The sequence below is a fragment of the Rhizophagus irregularis genome, chromosome 31 (assembly GCF_026210795.1).
Source record: "Rhizophagus irregularis chromosome 31, complete sequence".
Taxonomy (NCBI): Eukaryota; Fungi; Glomeromycota; class Glomeromycetes; order Glomerales; family Glomeraceae; genus Rhizophagus; species Rhizophagus irregularis.
In genome coordinates, this window is record NC_089459.1 from 789,227 (window position 1) to 804,290 (window position 15,064).

At 29.5% G+C, this 15,064-nt stretch overlaps 4 protein-coding genes across 4 annotated transcripts; 1 reads left to right on the plus strand and 3 right to left on the minus strand.

The window, feature by feature from the left end:
• Positions 1-9: 9 nt before the first annotated feature.
• OCT59_022275 (uncharacterized protein) lies at positions 10-1,444 on the minus strand. Its single transcript, XM_025319850.2, has 5 exons — positions 1,166-1,444; positions 1,006-1,088; positions 766-906; positions 641-693; positions 10-557 (listed from the first exon to the last, which is right to left on the minus strand). Exons 1-5 carry the CDS (start codon positions 1,422-1,424, stop codon positions 344-346), a joined length of 750 nt encoding a protein of 249 aa, XP_025172776.1. The 5' UTR covers positions 1,425-1,444; the 3' UTR covers positions 10-343.
• A 790-nt stretch (positions 1,445-2,234) lies between these two features.
• On the minus strand, positions 2,235-3,896 carry OCT59_022276 (uncharacterized protein; the record flags this gene model as incomplete). The annotated part of the gene is made up of 2 exons (XM_066144712.1): positions 2,235-2,257; positions 2,342-3,896. 2 exons carry the CDS (start codon positions 3,894-3,896, stop codon positions 2,235-2,237), a joined length of 1,578 nt encoding a protein of 525 aa, XP_066006148.1.
• Positions 3,897-4,326: 430 nt separating this feature from the next.
• On the plus strand, positions 4,327-6,543 carry OCT59_022277 (uncharacterized protein; the record flags this gene model as incomplete). Its single annotated transcript, XM_066144713.1, has 4 exons — positions 4,327-5,192; positions 5,271-5,431; positions 5,503-6,262; positions 6,339-6,543. 4 exons carry the CDS (start codon positions 4,327-4,329, stop codon positions 6,415-6,417), a joined length of 1,866 nt encoding a protein of 621 aa, XP_066006149.1. The 3' UTR covers positions 6,418-6,543.
• Positions 6,544-10,640: 4,097 nt separating this feature from the next.
• Positions 10,641-12,805, minus strand: OCT59_022278 (uncharacterized protein; the record flags this gene model as incomplete). The annotated part of the gene is made up of 1 exon (XM_025319854.2): positions 10,641-12,805. One exon carries the CDS (start codon positions 12,803-12,805, stop codon positions 11,264-11,266), a length of 1,542 nt encoding a protein of 513 aa, XP_025172780.1. The 3' UTR covers positions 10,641-11,263.
• Positions 12,806-15,064: the final 2,259 nt, after the last annotated feature.

A 15,064-nucleotide genomic window follows, 5' to 3' on the forward strand; every position in this document is an offset into this window, starting at 1 on the left:
GAACTATGTGAAGTAAACACGTCAAAACTCAAAATTTTATTTGTTTCAATCGCGTCTAAAGAGTATATGATTTTAAATTAAACTTACTTATATAAAATTAATAAGGATTGAATAAGTTTAATAATCGAAAAGGAACACAAAATATATATATATATATAATATAATATGAATGTTAAAGAAACATTCGTTAAGAAAAAAATACTTTTCGAACTAAAAAATTTTCAGTTCATTTTAAAAAAAAAAAAAAAATTCAATTTTAATCCCGGCAAAATTTCTCGGCCAGAATTAAATCACGTGTTATTAATCACTTTTAGTCACTGATACTCATACTCTATCACAATGACTAAGGATGTTGCATATTCATCCACCTAACTTGTTCAACTTCAACTTCTTCGTTACAATTGTGATTTATGTAAGTATTTCCATCAGGATCCACTTTATGATATAATTCACTATCAATATAACCAATATAATGTTCATTGCCAAATCCACCAACAAAGTAAATATCATGTACAATAAATCTATAAAAATAGAACATGTGTCCTCCACCTGGAAGCCTATAAAGAATAATTTTGATTAGGTTGAGAAAGTAAAAGATTACGTAAAATTAATGATTGATAAAATAAAAAAATCTATTTACCACCCACGCGCTCTTGGATGCTTATCTAAAAAACATTTTTGTACATTTGCAACCTAAAAATAATAAAAATAAGATAATAATAAATATTAAAATATATATAAATCAGATATTTATTGAATACATACTTCATCCTCAGATACTCTTTCCAAATGACCAAATAAATTAAGCCTTGGTTCAGCGAAGGGAAAAAAAGTGTCATTATTACTTAGTTTACGAATCATTAAAGAAGCTTTCCAATCATTGCCTCTGGCATTTTGTATATTTTTCTAAAATAACAAATATAATTTTTAAACCTGTTAAACAGATTTGGCGAAACAAGGAACAGGACAGGGACGACAATTTTTTTTTTACAAATACTTTTTTACCTGCCAGTCACTTAAAAGAAGTAATGGATTTCCTGTTGAAGGACAATCATCGGTAAAATAATCAAATAATCCGAAAGGGTAACCTATTTAATTAAAAATTACATTATATATCTAAAAGATTTTTTTCGTCTTGTATTTAATCATTTAATAATTATTATACCTCGAACATCCTTTTTTTCGTGATGATTCATTATAGTAACCAAAGTACCAATACCAATTTCTTTTACAAGATTTCTTGAAATAATAGCCGCATCTTTTTCACTTTCCACAAATTTATATGGATTAACATTATTAATGATCAAACATAAAAATAAAATTAATAGAATTAATCGTTGGAAATTAGCCATGATAATGATAATGTGTGCATATTCTTGAGGTTGGTTGTTGTACTGTGTTTTTTTATATTTTTTAAGGATCATAGATCTATAATCGTTTCACAGCTATTTAAGAATTCGGAAAATATTATTAACGTTTCTCTGCCATATCAAAATTAGGTTAAATTAATTGTGTATGACATGATTTACAATCTGGTACAATGATAAACTTTATTTTAAAAGAAATATTTAGTTAAATGGTTACACATGAGAGACTGAAAAATTTGAAGTGCTTGTATACACAGACTCCACCAGTATTAAAAAAAGATTGGTGGATACGTCATACACAATGAGCCATGGATATCTAATAAATATATACACCGATGCTCCTCCCTTCGGGGGCCCGGTGAATATTTCAGTTATTCATTAATACCCATGGAATAACAAGTATATATTTGTTTCTTTTTTTTATATATATGTATATATAAATAGCCAAAGAACAAATCAAAATTCAATATTCCCGAAGCAACTTTGGGAATTGAAAGTTATTAAAAATTCTTTTTAAAAAGTATTAGTTCAAGATTAACATTAGTAATTGATCATTTAAAAAAATTATTTTAGATATATTAATTTTTTAATCTTTCAACCTGGTAGTCATATGTGATGATCTGTCATGCGACTTAATTATGTATAACAGAAACATACAATGATACTTGTTAAATTTTTTAATTTTTTACCAATTTTTTATTAATAAAAACAAATGTACAATATTTTATATATCAACGAAATACAAATAAATTTTATCTGTAATAATTGTGTCGTAAAACTATTAAAATTAAAATTATTTGTGAATATTAAATGTTAAAAAAAAACCAATTTTGATTCTATAATTTACCTATTTTTAACAAATTCTTTTTACTGATTTTCTTCGATATTCTCTTTATAAACAAAAATTAGAAGAAATCGTTATTGTTTTTTTTTCTTTTTTATATAATCGTGAAATCATTCAATCGGATGAATACCTGGAATATCAATTGTGGTAATAATATTCGTATTTCTTGGCCAAATATCACTATCCATATGAAATGTAATTCCACTTTGGCGAATTACATTAAAATGTTCTTCATTCATTGTTTTTATTCTTGCATCCTCTAAATCTCGAATATTAAAAGGTGCATTATAATGATAAATTTTAAAAATTTTAAGAGTATTTTTACAACTATCTAAAAATATTTTTAAAGACTCGGGTGAAAAAATCCAAGGGTTTGTAAAAGACATATTAAGCGAGAGTATTTCTAAATTCGGAGAGATAGACCTTGCCATTCCGATAAAAATATCATTTGCATCAATTCCTCCTTCCCCTCGAAAATTGATATATTTTAATTCTTTACAATTACTTAAAATTAAGATAATTTCTGTAGGATCAATAGAATTGACTGAAATATCTTCCAATTTTGTGCAGAATTTCGTAATTATTTCAATTAATCCAAAAACTTCAACATCAAATGAAACACTTTTAATATTTAATTGAGCTGTTTTAAATATCTCACAAAAACTTTGAGAAGGAACTTCGGATGGTCCTGAAACATAGAATACATGTTCTAATAAAGGAAATGCATTGCTGATTGCATTAAAGGTTTTTTCTTGAATTTCTTCACACTCAATAAATGTCATGGACCTCAATGCCTTACATTTACCAAATTCGGCTAGACTTTTGAAATCAACGTTAGTAAAGGATACATTTTGAAGAAATATGGAACGAAAAGTATTACTTTGAGTCGCAAGTGATCGAAAAATTGCACCAAAGATGTCATCATCAATTAGAGTAAACCTAGTATCTGAGACAAGCTTGAAATGTTCCAAATGATTTTGAACAGAAATAAGTGAAGCTAAACCTTTTGCTTCGTCAAGTGTTGAGAGAGTAATTTCAAGATGTGAAATATTCTTACAAACATTTGACATGGAAACAAATGTTTTCGCATTATTCGATTTTCCAGGAATTCCATGAAAACAAAAAATTTGAAGATTTGCAAGACTTCTATTAGCACCTTCAAAAGTTGCGAAAGGGATTGAATAAACATTCAATGGATCGAATCCAAAATCACTGAATTCAATATATTTTAATTCTACAGATCGAGAAATGAAATGCTTGCATAAGATTGTAAATATCAATTTAATTTGATTGGAAGTTTTTTGATGTTCATTTAACATAGATCCGCAAAAACCTGCTTGTGGAAACATATATTGTTGAATCCTAAATTTTAAACTAGTAGTTGAAAGATAATTCAAGTAAGATGCGTAATCAAACGCAGTACTAGAAGATGTACATGATAAGTCAACTCCATTCGATTCTAAAAATAGTTTTGATCTTTGATCAAGACATGATAAATACGTTCTCATTATAACCTTCTTACAATGGTTTTCTCGATTATTGTTATCAAACGGATTTTTCCATAGAATAGGGACCGCAAATTTGCACCATTCTCTATTAACCATCAAAGCAGAAAATAAATCTCTGTTTATTTCGAGATTTGAAATCACATCTTCTACACATTCAGTTGGTAAAGGAAAATCCATTTCTTCGGATTAAAAGTTCTGTATATCAGGATCTTTTTTTTTTAATATGAAAAATAAATAAATAGAGAAAATATTTTATAATGTTTAAAATAATGTACAAATTTTATATTATCGCAAAATTTTTGATATCTCTTTTTTACTTACAATTTAAAAAAAAAAAAATTTTTTTTCTTTCAAGTGAATTGTGCATTTTTAACACGCGGAAAACGAGTATAAATATGTAAGATATGTAAGAAACAAGCAATAGATGATATAATTTTACCCAATTTGGATAAATTTTGACAATCAGTTATGAAAATCGTTTGTGTTACAAGCAAGCGATCGTGTTACTTGTAGTATGCAAAGTACCCGTAATTTTAATGCACGAAAAAAAATTATTTAAACCTCTAAAACTTTTAATTTAAACTTTAAAACACTTACAAAAATTAAAATGTCAACTATAAAGCGTAAAAATATCAAAGAAATTTCGAAGGAAAAAAGTAAAATAATTGAAAATGAAACTCATTCTGAATTAACTACACCGTCGCAAAAGGATGTATCCCAAATTTTATCATCATCTGTAGCAGGAGCTTCTTCACTTGTTATGTTACAACTTATTAGCAGATTGACTACTTTTGTTTTGCATCAAGTTGTTTTACGTTACACAGATCCTGCAACATTTGGAATTGCATCAGTGCAATTAGAATTGTTATTGGCAACAATCTTGTTTTTATCTCGCGAAGGATTTCGGTGTGCTTTATTGAGAGGTAGTGGTGATACTATTGTAGTTGATTCTGATGGAAAATCATCTGAGAAATCACAAGAAAATTCGAAAGGTCCGATAATATTTGCCAATTCATCTGTTGGATCCGTCCAAAAAATAACAAATTTATCTTACGTTCCAATTCCAATCGGGATAATTACAACATTTCTTGCCTGCACATTTTATATCTTTTACGCAACAGAGGAATCATTATCTGCACCATATTATGTTATTTCGGTAATACTATATGGTTTAGCAGCATTTATTGAATTAATTATTGAGCCACTTTACGTTGCTGCCTTGAACAATTTATTATTCACTCTTAGAGTGCGTTGTGAGATAATTGGGGTATTTCTTCGTTGTTTTATTACATTCGCAATGACAGTCATAGGTGCTCCAAAAAATGGTGAAAAGGGCGAAAATGCTTATGGAATTTTAGCATTTGCAGTTGCACAGGTTGCTTTTTCTTTAGTTTTGATGATAGGTTATATCGGATATTTCATATCAAATTGGGATATTCAATTATTGAAACCACAAAAATTACAAGATGAAAGGTAATTGGTTATTAAATTCTTTTATAAAGAAACTTTAATACAAATATTTTTATTGATGATCTTTATCTTTATGTATAGACAAAAGGTATTCTGGTTTGACGAACATTTGTTTAACTTAGCCAAAACATTTACAAAGCAATCTTTGTTAAAACATGTCTTAACAGAAGGTGATAAAATGTTAATAGCATTATTAAGTGAGCCAGTTGATCAAGGAATATATGCATTTGTTTTTAATTACGGTAGGTTAAACGATCCGATTCTAGATTTATCATTCCTTTCTAAGATACTCATGTCATTTTTGTTTTTTTAGGATCACTGATTGTGCGAATATTGTTTCAACCATTGGAAGAAACGACTCGTACATTATTTTCCAAACTTTTAACGCGTGTTGATATTCATAATGACGTTAACGATAAACAAAAAGAATCAGAAGCAGAAACTTGTAGAGCATTAATAACATCTTTACAAGTTCTAACAACTTTAATTAAATTTCATATTTTACTTGGACTTCTTTTTATTGGATTCGCAACTAATTATACCGGAACTTTGATTGATTTACTTGTAGGTTCTGTATGGTCCCAAACACCCGCACCACTTGTATTATCAGTTTATTGTATATATGTTCCAATAATGGGAATTAATGGTGTTACTGAGGCATTTGTAGCAGCGGTTGCGTCAGAAGAAACTTTAAGTAAATTAAATTATTGGTTAATTGCTTTTTCAGCAGGATTTGTTGGAGCTGGTGTAATATTTATGAAAGGGTTATCCGCTGGTGCTATTGGATTAGTTGCAGCCAATGTAGTTAATTTATCAACACGAATTTTATGGAGCTGGAATTTTATTAGATCTTATTTTTTAAATCACCGTGATGGTAGACAGGAAACGAATGAATTGAAAAGAATGTTATCTTTATCCAATTTATTACCTAATTATTTAGTGTTACTATCTTTTAGTTTAGCATGGATTATAACTTATTTTTCTAATCAATTGATTGGTTGGGAAACTTTGGATGCGAAGATTAAACATGTTGCTGTTGGTGGTGTTTGTGCTATTGTTGTCGCAGGAATAACGTAATCATTACTCTTTTCTATATTTTTTGGGAATTTTTTTTCGTAAATTCATTAACCAATTATTATTTATACTTAGGTATTTGCAAGAAAAAGAATTTATAAGAGATTCTATGAAACTTATTCGTGGTAACAAGGCACCAAATAAGCGAGAATAATTTATGAATAAGATAATTTAATGTTCTGATGCTTAATAATGTAAAAATTATTATTATAAATTTGTATTTAAATAATTAAAGTGTAATAAATTGAATAAATTGGAATTTTATAATATTGATTACGATAAAAAATATGCTCTTGTTAACTCCTTAAATTCTATGATAATTCGGTTACTATGGCTATGGCCAACAAAGTAATACGTTCAAAACTCTTATGAGAGAATAGTATAAGAGGACCCCCGAGTTATATATATAGGTCAGGGGAGATCGGCACACATTTACTATTAGCTTTACGCATTTCTTCAGGGCCAGCACTATGAATGCTGGTCGGCATTATCTACAAATGGAAGTAATCTACATGATTTGGCACTTTTTATAGCTCGGGGGTCCTAGTATAAGATTCCTAATTATGATAGTTTTGGATTTAGACAATTGTTCTATTCATATAAATGGATTTTCATCCAATTGGACAATTGAATATATGTCCAATCCAGATAGATAATACCCACATTGTCCAAATCATAATTGTCAACTACTGTCGACTGTCGATCATACCTTATTTATTTAGCATAATAAGGTAAGAGTTATTGAAGTTCATTATTTTTTTAAACTTATGCTTATTTTCTCTTTATTGTATTATCGTTATAGTTGGGTCCTTTTCAATAGAAAGAGGAAATTATCAGGGAACCTTCTAGGTTAATGTTGAATGTTTTTTCCAGCCTAAAATTCATTTAGCATACAAAGTAAATTCAGTTTTTTCTGGAAGTTTCCTCCTTTCTATTGCAAAGGGTCCAGCCATATAAAGTAAGAAGTTTGTTGTTAAATACAACTTAAATTTCATAAATTTTATTATTTTCAACAATTTTAGCAAATTTCTGTCTATTCATTTCCATATTATGAAGATTATCGTTACAAAAATATTATTTAACAAAAGTAAATGACGAAATCTAATATCTAGAACTAAAAATTTTTGACAGGTCAGCATGATCCATGCGTTACTTTTTACATAAAATACATAGGGTATTTTTCGAGATTTGGGTGTACTTTTGGCAATTTCATGTCATCATTCAAATACATTCTCGCCCGGGCACAAATCAGATGTGCATAATATGTGGGTGACGGAATGCTTACACTAGATGTGGTGCGCTGAAAGTTATAGCATAATGCATTGCTTAAACATTGAAACTCATCCGTTGTTAATTTGATATCGTCATAAAGAATGGTGTAATGAGAAGGACGTGCCATTCCTTGATGTGTATAGTGTGACTGGAGGTAAAAGTCATTAAGTGTGGGATGAGTGATCTTCCTGTCAACAACTGTTCCAACGAGACAATTGCCATTTTTATCAGCCTCCTTAGGATTTCCAGGAAACAGTCTCGTATGGTGACGTTTGCCAACGACTGCGAAAGTGATCTTTGGTTGATAGCCTGCTTGGAACTCGGCACATGCTTCTTTAATCTTGAGAAGTTCCCATTTGAGTACTCGTTCAAACTGGGATTCACTAACACCATCACGATACATAATAATACATGGCGGAAGAAGCGACGCCACTGTATTTTTGACATTTCCTTTTTTATTCTTCTTGTAGTTGCAATAGTCTTCCAACACTTCCTTTATCATTTTGTCAATATTAATAATCTCCTCCCTGCCGGAGCGCTCTTGAACTTGATATTTTGTAATGAAACGAGTGGCTCGATTATCAAGTGAGCCGACAACAGAACAAATTGAACAACCATTTTTGTCTTTAGGGTGAGTTACATCAGCACCAAGTAAGAGGACATCTTCACCACTGGGAAGACCAATTTTTTTTTCGGGCAGAACCGAATTTACACCACCAAGCTTAAGGTTCATCTTCATGGTGAGGTTGGCACAGTATTGCAAATTATTAAAAAGTTTCTTATAGTTGGAATTTACACTTACACATTGAGTGAGACAGCCAATCTCAGTATCCATAACGCGCTTGATAGTTTCGTAAAGTTTGGTGTTGGTACTTTGGATCTTATCTCCAGGAATAATAAAGAGCATCATTTGTGGTGGTCTGTTGAGTGTTTTTTTTGCATCTTCATAGGTTGATTTAATGACCTTGTCTAAATCATCTTTATGATATTGGACATATTGGATATGTGGAATATTTTTTGTAATATTCATCCCTTGTATTTTGCATTGTGTTATGAGTTTTTCAATAAAACTGTAAACATCTTCCTCGGATATCCGTTTTTCTTGTTGTTCAAAGACAACGACCTGCCAGAAGGCGAGCATTTCCCCACTTTTAACAAACTTAACGTTTTTGAGATTCCATTTTCCATTATTTGCGGGAATTGTAACGTTTTCTGCATATTCAACAGCTGTAGATTCAAGCACATGTGCATCGACTTCGGCTAAATGAGACGCAACTTCCATACCAACCCCAGTTGGGTTTTTATGAAGCTGTAAGATTTCGTGGGCGCCTTTGATTGTTTCTTTTTCATGCTCGTAAGGTTTCATCTTAGCAGCCGAAATGATTTCTGCTCGCTGTTTTCCGGTCAACTTGTTGGTTTTGTAACGCTGCCCCTCAGTAATTTGGCAAAACTCAATTGGCCAGGCGACATGCGTACCCTCTTCACTCATTATTTCGACAAAGAGCTTTTTTGTCTCTCGGTGCTGATATTTGTCCTCGAAGTACTTTTCAAGCGGAAATGTTTCTTCCGAATCTGTCATTGGTTTATATTCGAAATGTGCTACTTTGGTAGCAGGTAGGAGCTTTTTAATGCGTCTCTCAGTGTGTACAGATTCCAGGTGTAGAGGACAAACAAGCAGGCCTTTGAGTATTTCGTTAATGTCTTTCAGCTGATAATCACTAAATTCGTCAGGAAGGTTTTGATATTTTGGATAAAGATATTGGAGAAGAAATTCATCTAGTCTCAATGGCTGATAAAAAGTGGTAAATGTAGGGTTCACATTAACGAACAAGCTTTCTTGACCTGGTCTCACGGTCGAGAACCATCCAGACCACAACTCAATACCACCAGTAATTTTTGTCTTGTTTCCTTTGTTGTAAATTGAACTTTTACCGGATTTAATGAACTTTTCTCCCGCTCTTTGATGGATCAGAGCGTTGAGGACGTCAAGGGAATCGTCGCTGAAAAAATCCCACTCAAACTCTTCTCCACTAATATACTTCTCTAACTGTGTTAACTTGACGACAGTATCTGTTCGGCTAATCTGTACACTGTATTGAGTGGACTTGCCATTAATATTATGAAGATCTTTAAGAATAATAATTTCTATAACAACTGGTTTTGTTTCGGTCTCTTTGTCAAATCCTAGACGGTCAGTTGTGAAAAGAGTAGTACCACCATCATATGCAATAACAACATTTTGGAACCATTCTCCCTTTTTAAGGCTAAGTTCTTTAAGAATCCTGCGTCGAATACTCTTTCCATAATCTGATCTTTCACGCTTGATGTCAGCTTCAATATTCTTTTCGGCATCAATTGGTTTGATCTCAAGAGTATACTTAAGGAATTCGTCGTATTTTGAGATTTTTGTCACTTCGAAACTATTGGCCTTCACTGTAACGACTCGTCCCTTTGTTCCAAATCCATCACGTTTAAGAATAGGGACGGAAGATTCGTTTTTGATGTTGATTTTTGTTTGTGACATGATTTTAATTAATGTGTTGAATTAATGAGAAGCGGGCGCTTTTATAGAAAATAAATTTTCTACGCCCAGGGCTGAAAACTGGGCTGAGTACAATAGCGGCAAATTTTTTGTCAAATAGTTCTCTGAAATAGTAATCATTTTTTTTTTGAGATATTACATATAAACCATAAAAACTATTACCTATTACGAAAAAACTATTAAAAAAATTTTTTAAAAATGAACGGAATGAAAGTTCCTAGATTATGGGAATTGAAAAAATGAATTCGAATTAATAAAGGCTCGAATTCTTTACTAATTCTGATAACAGAAGCAAGCCATCGGTAAATGATTACAGTCCATTTGCGGTGGCGAAGCTCAAATAATCAATAATAAGCCGTATACCGTAAAACGCCGCAAATAATCAAGTATGGAAGTTTACTTCCATATGTATTGTATACCTCAAATTTGAACCATACTTGGAACTTTGACTTCAGTAGGCTTGGGTCAAAGTTTAACAAGTTTTTTTTGCAGGATTTCTAACATTATCAGGCTTAGACCTATTATGATTTATATAATTTATTTGATATATCTTATAAAAGTTGCTTATCAATATTTAACTTTGTATAACTTATAATTATGGATTGCTAGTACTATAAATTTATTTGAAATATAATAAAAATTCAAATATTGGTTGTTTGGCTATTTTAAATTTAACAGTATATTAAAATAAAAAGAAACAACAAAGTTAACATTAATTAAGGATTTCAAAAAATAAATCCATTATTTAAGAAAACTCATTAAAAACTTCCCTGTTGTGATTTACTTAAAAGTTATTCCTAAAAAAAATTTGAAAAAACAAAATTATTATATTAATAACTTTCTAATCTTTAAATCATTCATGTCACTAGTTAAATTTATGTAATGAAAACTTTATCATATAGCAATAGAAGATATTCTTAATTTTTAAGTATTCATATTTCTCTTTATCTTACTCTTTTTTTTTGTTTTATTCATAAATAATGAAAATGTGAGGAATAATAATTTCTTGATGTAAAAATTACAAATGTATAAATTGTTAAATAATAAATCATAGTTCATTCTCAAAATTTGGTTACGAAATATATTAAAGATTATAGCAGTGTTTGTGTCAATGTCTATATAATGTTTTATAATATTCAAAACTACAAAAATAATACCATTAATATCCATAATAAATCTTGACATTTCATATATTCATATTAATCTCCATAGAATAAAAATTCTCTAAACTATCTCTATCTCCAAAATCTTTTAAAATACCATCATTCATATATTCTCTTATAATTCCTTCCGGCTCATTCTTAGATTGACTTTCAAAAGATAATATATATAATGATAAAGTATTTTTTCGTTGTTCTTTCCAAAATTCCAAAAATTCTTTCAATTCTTCTGAGGTAAAAGCCCATCCTCCTTGTAAACATATTATACATAAATTTTCTAGTGATAATATCTTCAATAATTCAAAAATTAATTTTCCTTGTAAACAATTTTCACTCTCTATTAAATTATTACTTAAGTAATCTATATTCCCTCTTAAATCTTTGTGATTACAAAATTTAATTGTTTCTAATTGATCACATAAATTCAATAAAGTGAAGAGTTCTTCCGACCACCAGACCGTCAAGAACCTCAACGTAGAAGAAGCTGGTAACAATATTTGAATATATTTTCCAATTTCTTCAGCACACGTGGGTGGATTAATTTTATGCCAATAAATTCTTTTTAAATAAGAGGAATTTGAAGAAATCGAATTTGAAATTAAACTTGAATAAGTATTAAATGGAGCATTTTCATCACAAAAAATATCTAAAATTTCAAGTTTAGGTAAAGTAACATAAGCTAATGATTCCATATTTGAAACTTCCGTTGTTATATCCAATTGCAAAATTCTTAAATTGATGAAAGAAGAAATTGTTTGTGGAGGAATACATAAACTTTGTCGTATTTTAAGAAAAGATAAAGAATGCATTTGAGTGGCTAGTGCTTGGCCTATTTCTGGACAAATACTAACATAATCTTCACTTGACACTAACACAAGAGTTTTTAAACCTTTTTGTAATTTTATTAGGGTGATTAAACCATCATTATCTTGATCACAAGGATAAATTGTCAATCGATGTAGGTTTCTACTTATATGAGCTAATCCATAAAATAATTCTGGTGATCTTTCAGTATAACATTTGAGATCTCTAAGATATTCTAAACAATGATTTGCTCCAGGAAAATAAGATAAAGGAATCTTTGGTAAAACGAGATGTTTAAGAGAACATTTCGTCATAAATAATTTGTAAAATTCCTGTTCTACCAGATGTTCACGATATGCTTTGTATTCACTATTTACATTATTTTTATTATCTTCATCAACTGTAACGGATTTAAGTTTATCCATCACGGTAGGTGATAAATGTTGACAATATCCCACGTAATCGAATAAAGGAGGTTTCTGTGATGTTGTCCGTAATAATAAATCTATTCCATTATTTCTCAATATTTCTTTTGAGTCTTCAGGTAAACAAGATAAAAGTGTTCTTACAAGAGGTGGCCAATCTTTATTACTTAAAATAAGTTTTGCACATTGCCATGGATTATTCCATATGAGTGGAATGACTGTCTCACACCATAATTTATTTACTAGTAGGCAAGAATGAAGTGAACTTGTGTAATTTAAGTCGTCCAACAAACATTTAAATATTCCATTAAGACAATCTGTCGGTAAAGGTGCTGGCATTTTTTAATATTTAGTTAAATTAAAAACTATTTTTATAATAATAATAACAATATATTAAAAGCGTTTATATAAGATAAAAAAAAATACTACAACAAATAAATGAATGAAATAAAGTTATGAGAAAAAAAAGTAACGAGAAAGGCTAAAAAAAAGTGGCTTTTATGTTTATGAGAGAACGTAAGAAATTGGTAAAAGCCATGTTACCCAAAAAAGAAAGTACAAATGATCGATCAGTGATGATTTAATCGAATTACACAAAATAATTCCACAACATATTCATGATTTCATTGGTTGCATTTTTAAAGTGAAGATTTGCACGAACAATTTTGTGCGTTGCAGATTGCACGAATTACGCGACATACCGAAGTCACGGTTTAAGACCAAAACCGAATTTATTAATTAATTTGGTCCGATTTGTCTGAATAATTTAATGAAATTGTTCTCGAAAGTATGGTTGGATTCTGTATATTCTGCAAATATACATTTTTTTTCCATGTCGCATTGGTGTAACATAAAATTTATTAAATTTAGTCCATGCACATCAAACAGCTTTGTTTCTCTTCTTGGTTAATTTGTTTTTTGTGACTTACCAGTAATTTTAATTTAACAATTCAAGGTTAGTACATATTATAATTGCGTTTTTAACAAAACCTTTCCGAATAGGCAAATAAATTTTTTATTTGCAGATATAAATTTATAATATATTGATATTTTTTCTTGGAATTAATTTAGATATAGAAAAATGAATTACGGAAAGCTGGATTTATATTTTCATAATGCCTGGATAGGTAATATATTTTTTTTAAGAAAAAATTATTTGTTATTGCTTCTGCTTAAACATCTGATCGACTAATACTTATTTTTATTTTTCTTCTATTATGTCAGTATTATGTCTCATTTAATTTTTTTCTTAATAGTTAGTATTTGAACAATTTATTAAACACAATTATATTGTATTAAACAAGTTACAATCATTCTCTAAGTGCACCCCCAATGAAAACTTGAAAAAACGTGCATTTAGAGAAGGAAATTTTATATGATCTCTATATACTTGGGACTAAGAGGGTGCGTTTAGAGAAAAATCATATAATACGTGCACTTAGAGAGAGTGCACTTAGAGAGAGTTTACTGTATTTAGGCTACACTTATTAGATCAAAATTATTATGTTAAAGTTCATCATGATATTCTCAGCTAGGTTAATTAAAAAAATGATGACTTCGCTATTGAGATCTTGTGCAATTCGGCGATTATAAGTTTATATTTTTCTAGTTATTATTAATTATGGAATTTCCTTGGTATTTAATTTAAATTACTATGCTTATACCTTAATATTTTTATATTAGAGTGTTAACGGATAACTATCTCATATAGTTCATGTCGAGGTTTATAAAACATTCCTATTATGTTGCGTTTGCAAAACCTCGTTTCGGGCTACGAAACATCAAGCTTTGCTGAGGGTATGGCTTATATTTTCAGGTAAATTAATTTATATAATTATATACAAGATAGATAGATAGATGGAAACACATTCTTCAAATTCATTATGGAAATTGAATTTTATATCAATTGAGTTTGTAAATTTTAGTTCAATATTAAGAGCTTAATAATCGTTAGACTTCATCGATTTTCTTTTTTTATCTTTACTGATCTTCCATTATCATCGAGGTAATCTGAATAGTATTAGTTTCATCCTTCTGCGACTGAATGCCTTTTACATGTACATATGTATATAAATACATATTTCTTAGACGTTGGAGAATCTCAAAATTGTTTAATTAAGACTTACATCTGATAAACATATTATAGAAACTTCAGGAATTTGTCGTCAAGTAGAAAGTGTAATAATTCCTTATGGTGATTAAGTTGCTTAATATTTCTTAATTATTAAGAAAACGGGAAATTAAATATAAATGCCATCAGTTTACGATGATGTTCAGCCCAAATCTAAAAGTTTCTTTCGCATTGTTCCTTTGCTATATGATCACTATTATTTTAGTTTTTCAAACTAATTGCCGTATAGGTGGGAGATTAAAATGTATTATTAAAACTTGAATATATCAGGAATTTACATTTGTGCTGTTATTGGCTACAGTAAATAAAAACAGCTATCAACTCACCAAATAGCAAACCAACATTAAATAAGTTAATGTCTTTTTTTTTAAAAAAAAAGGACATATACAGTATTTAACTATATTCCTCAAAATAAGTTAGGTAGGGATGTTAAGTAGTTCGGAAGCGATTTGAACAATTTTGAAATT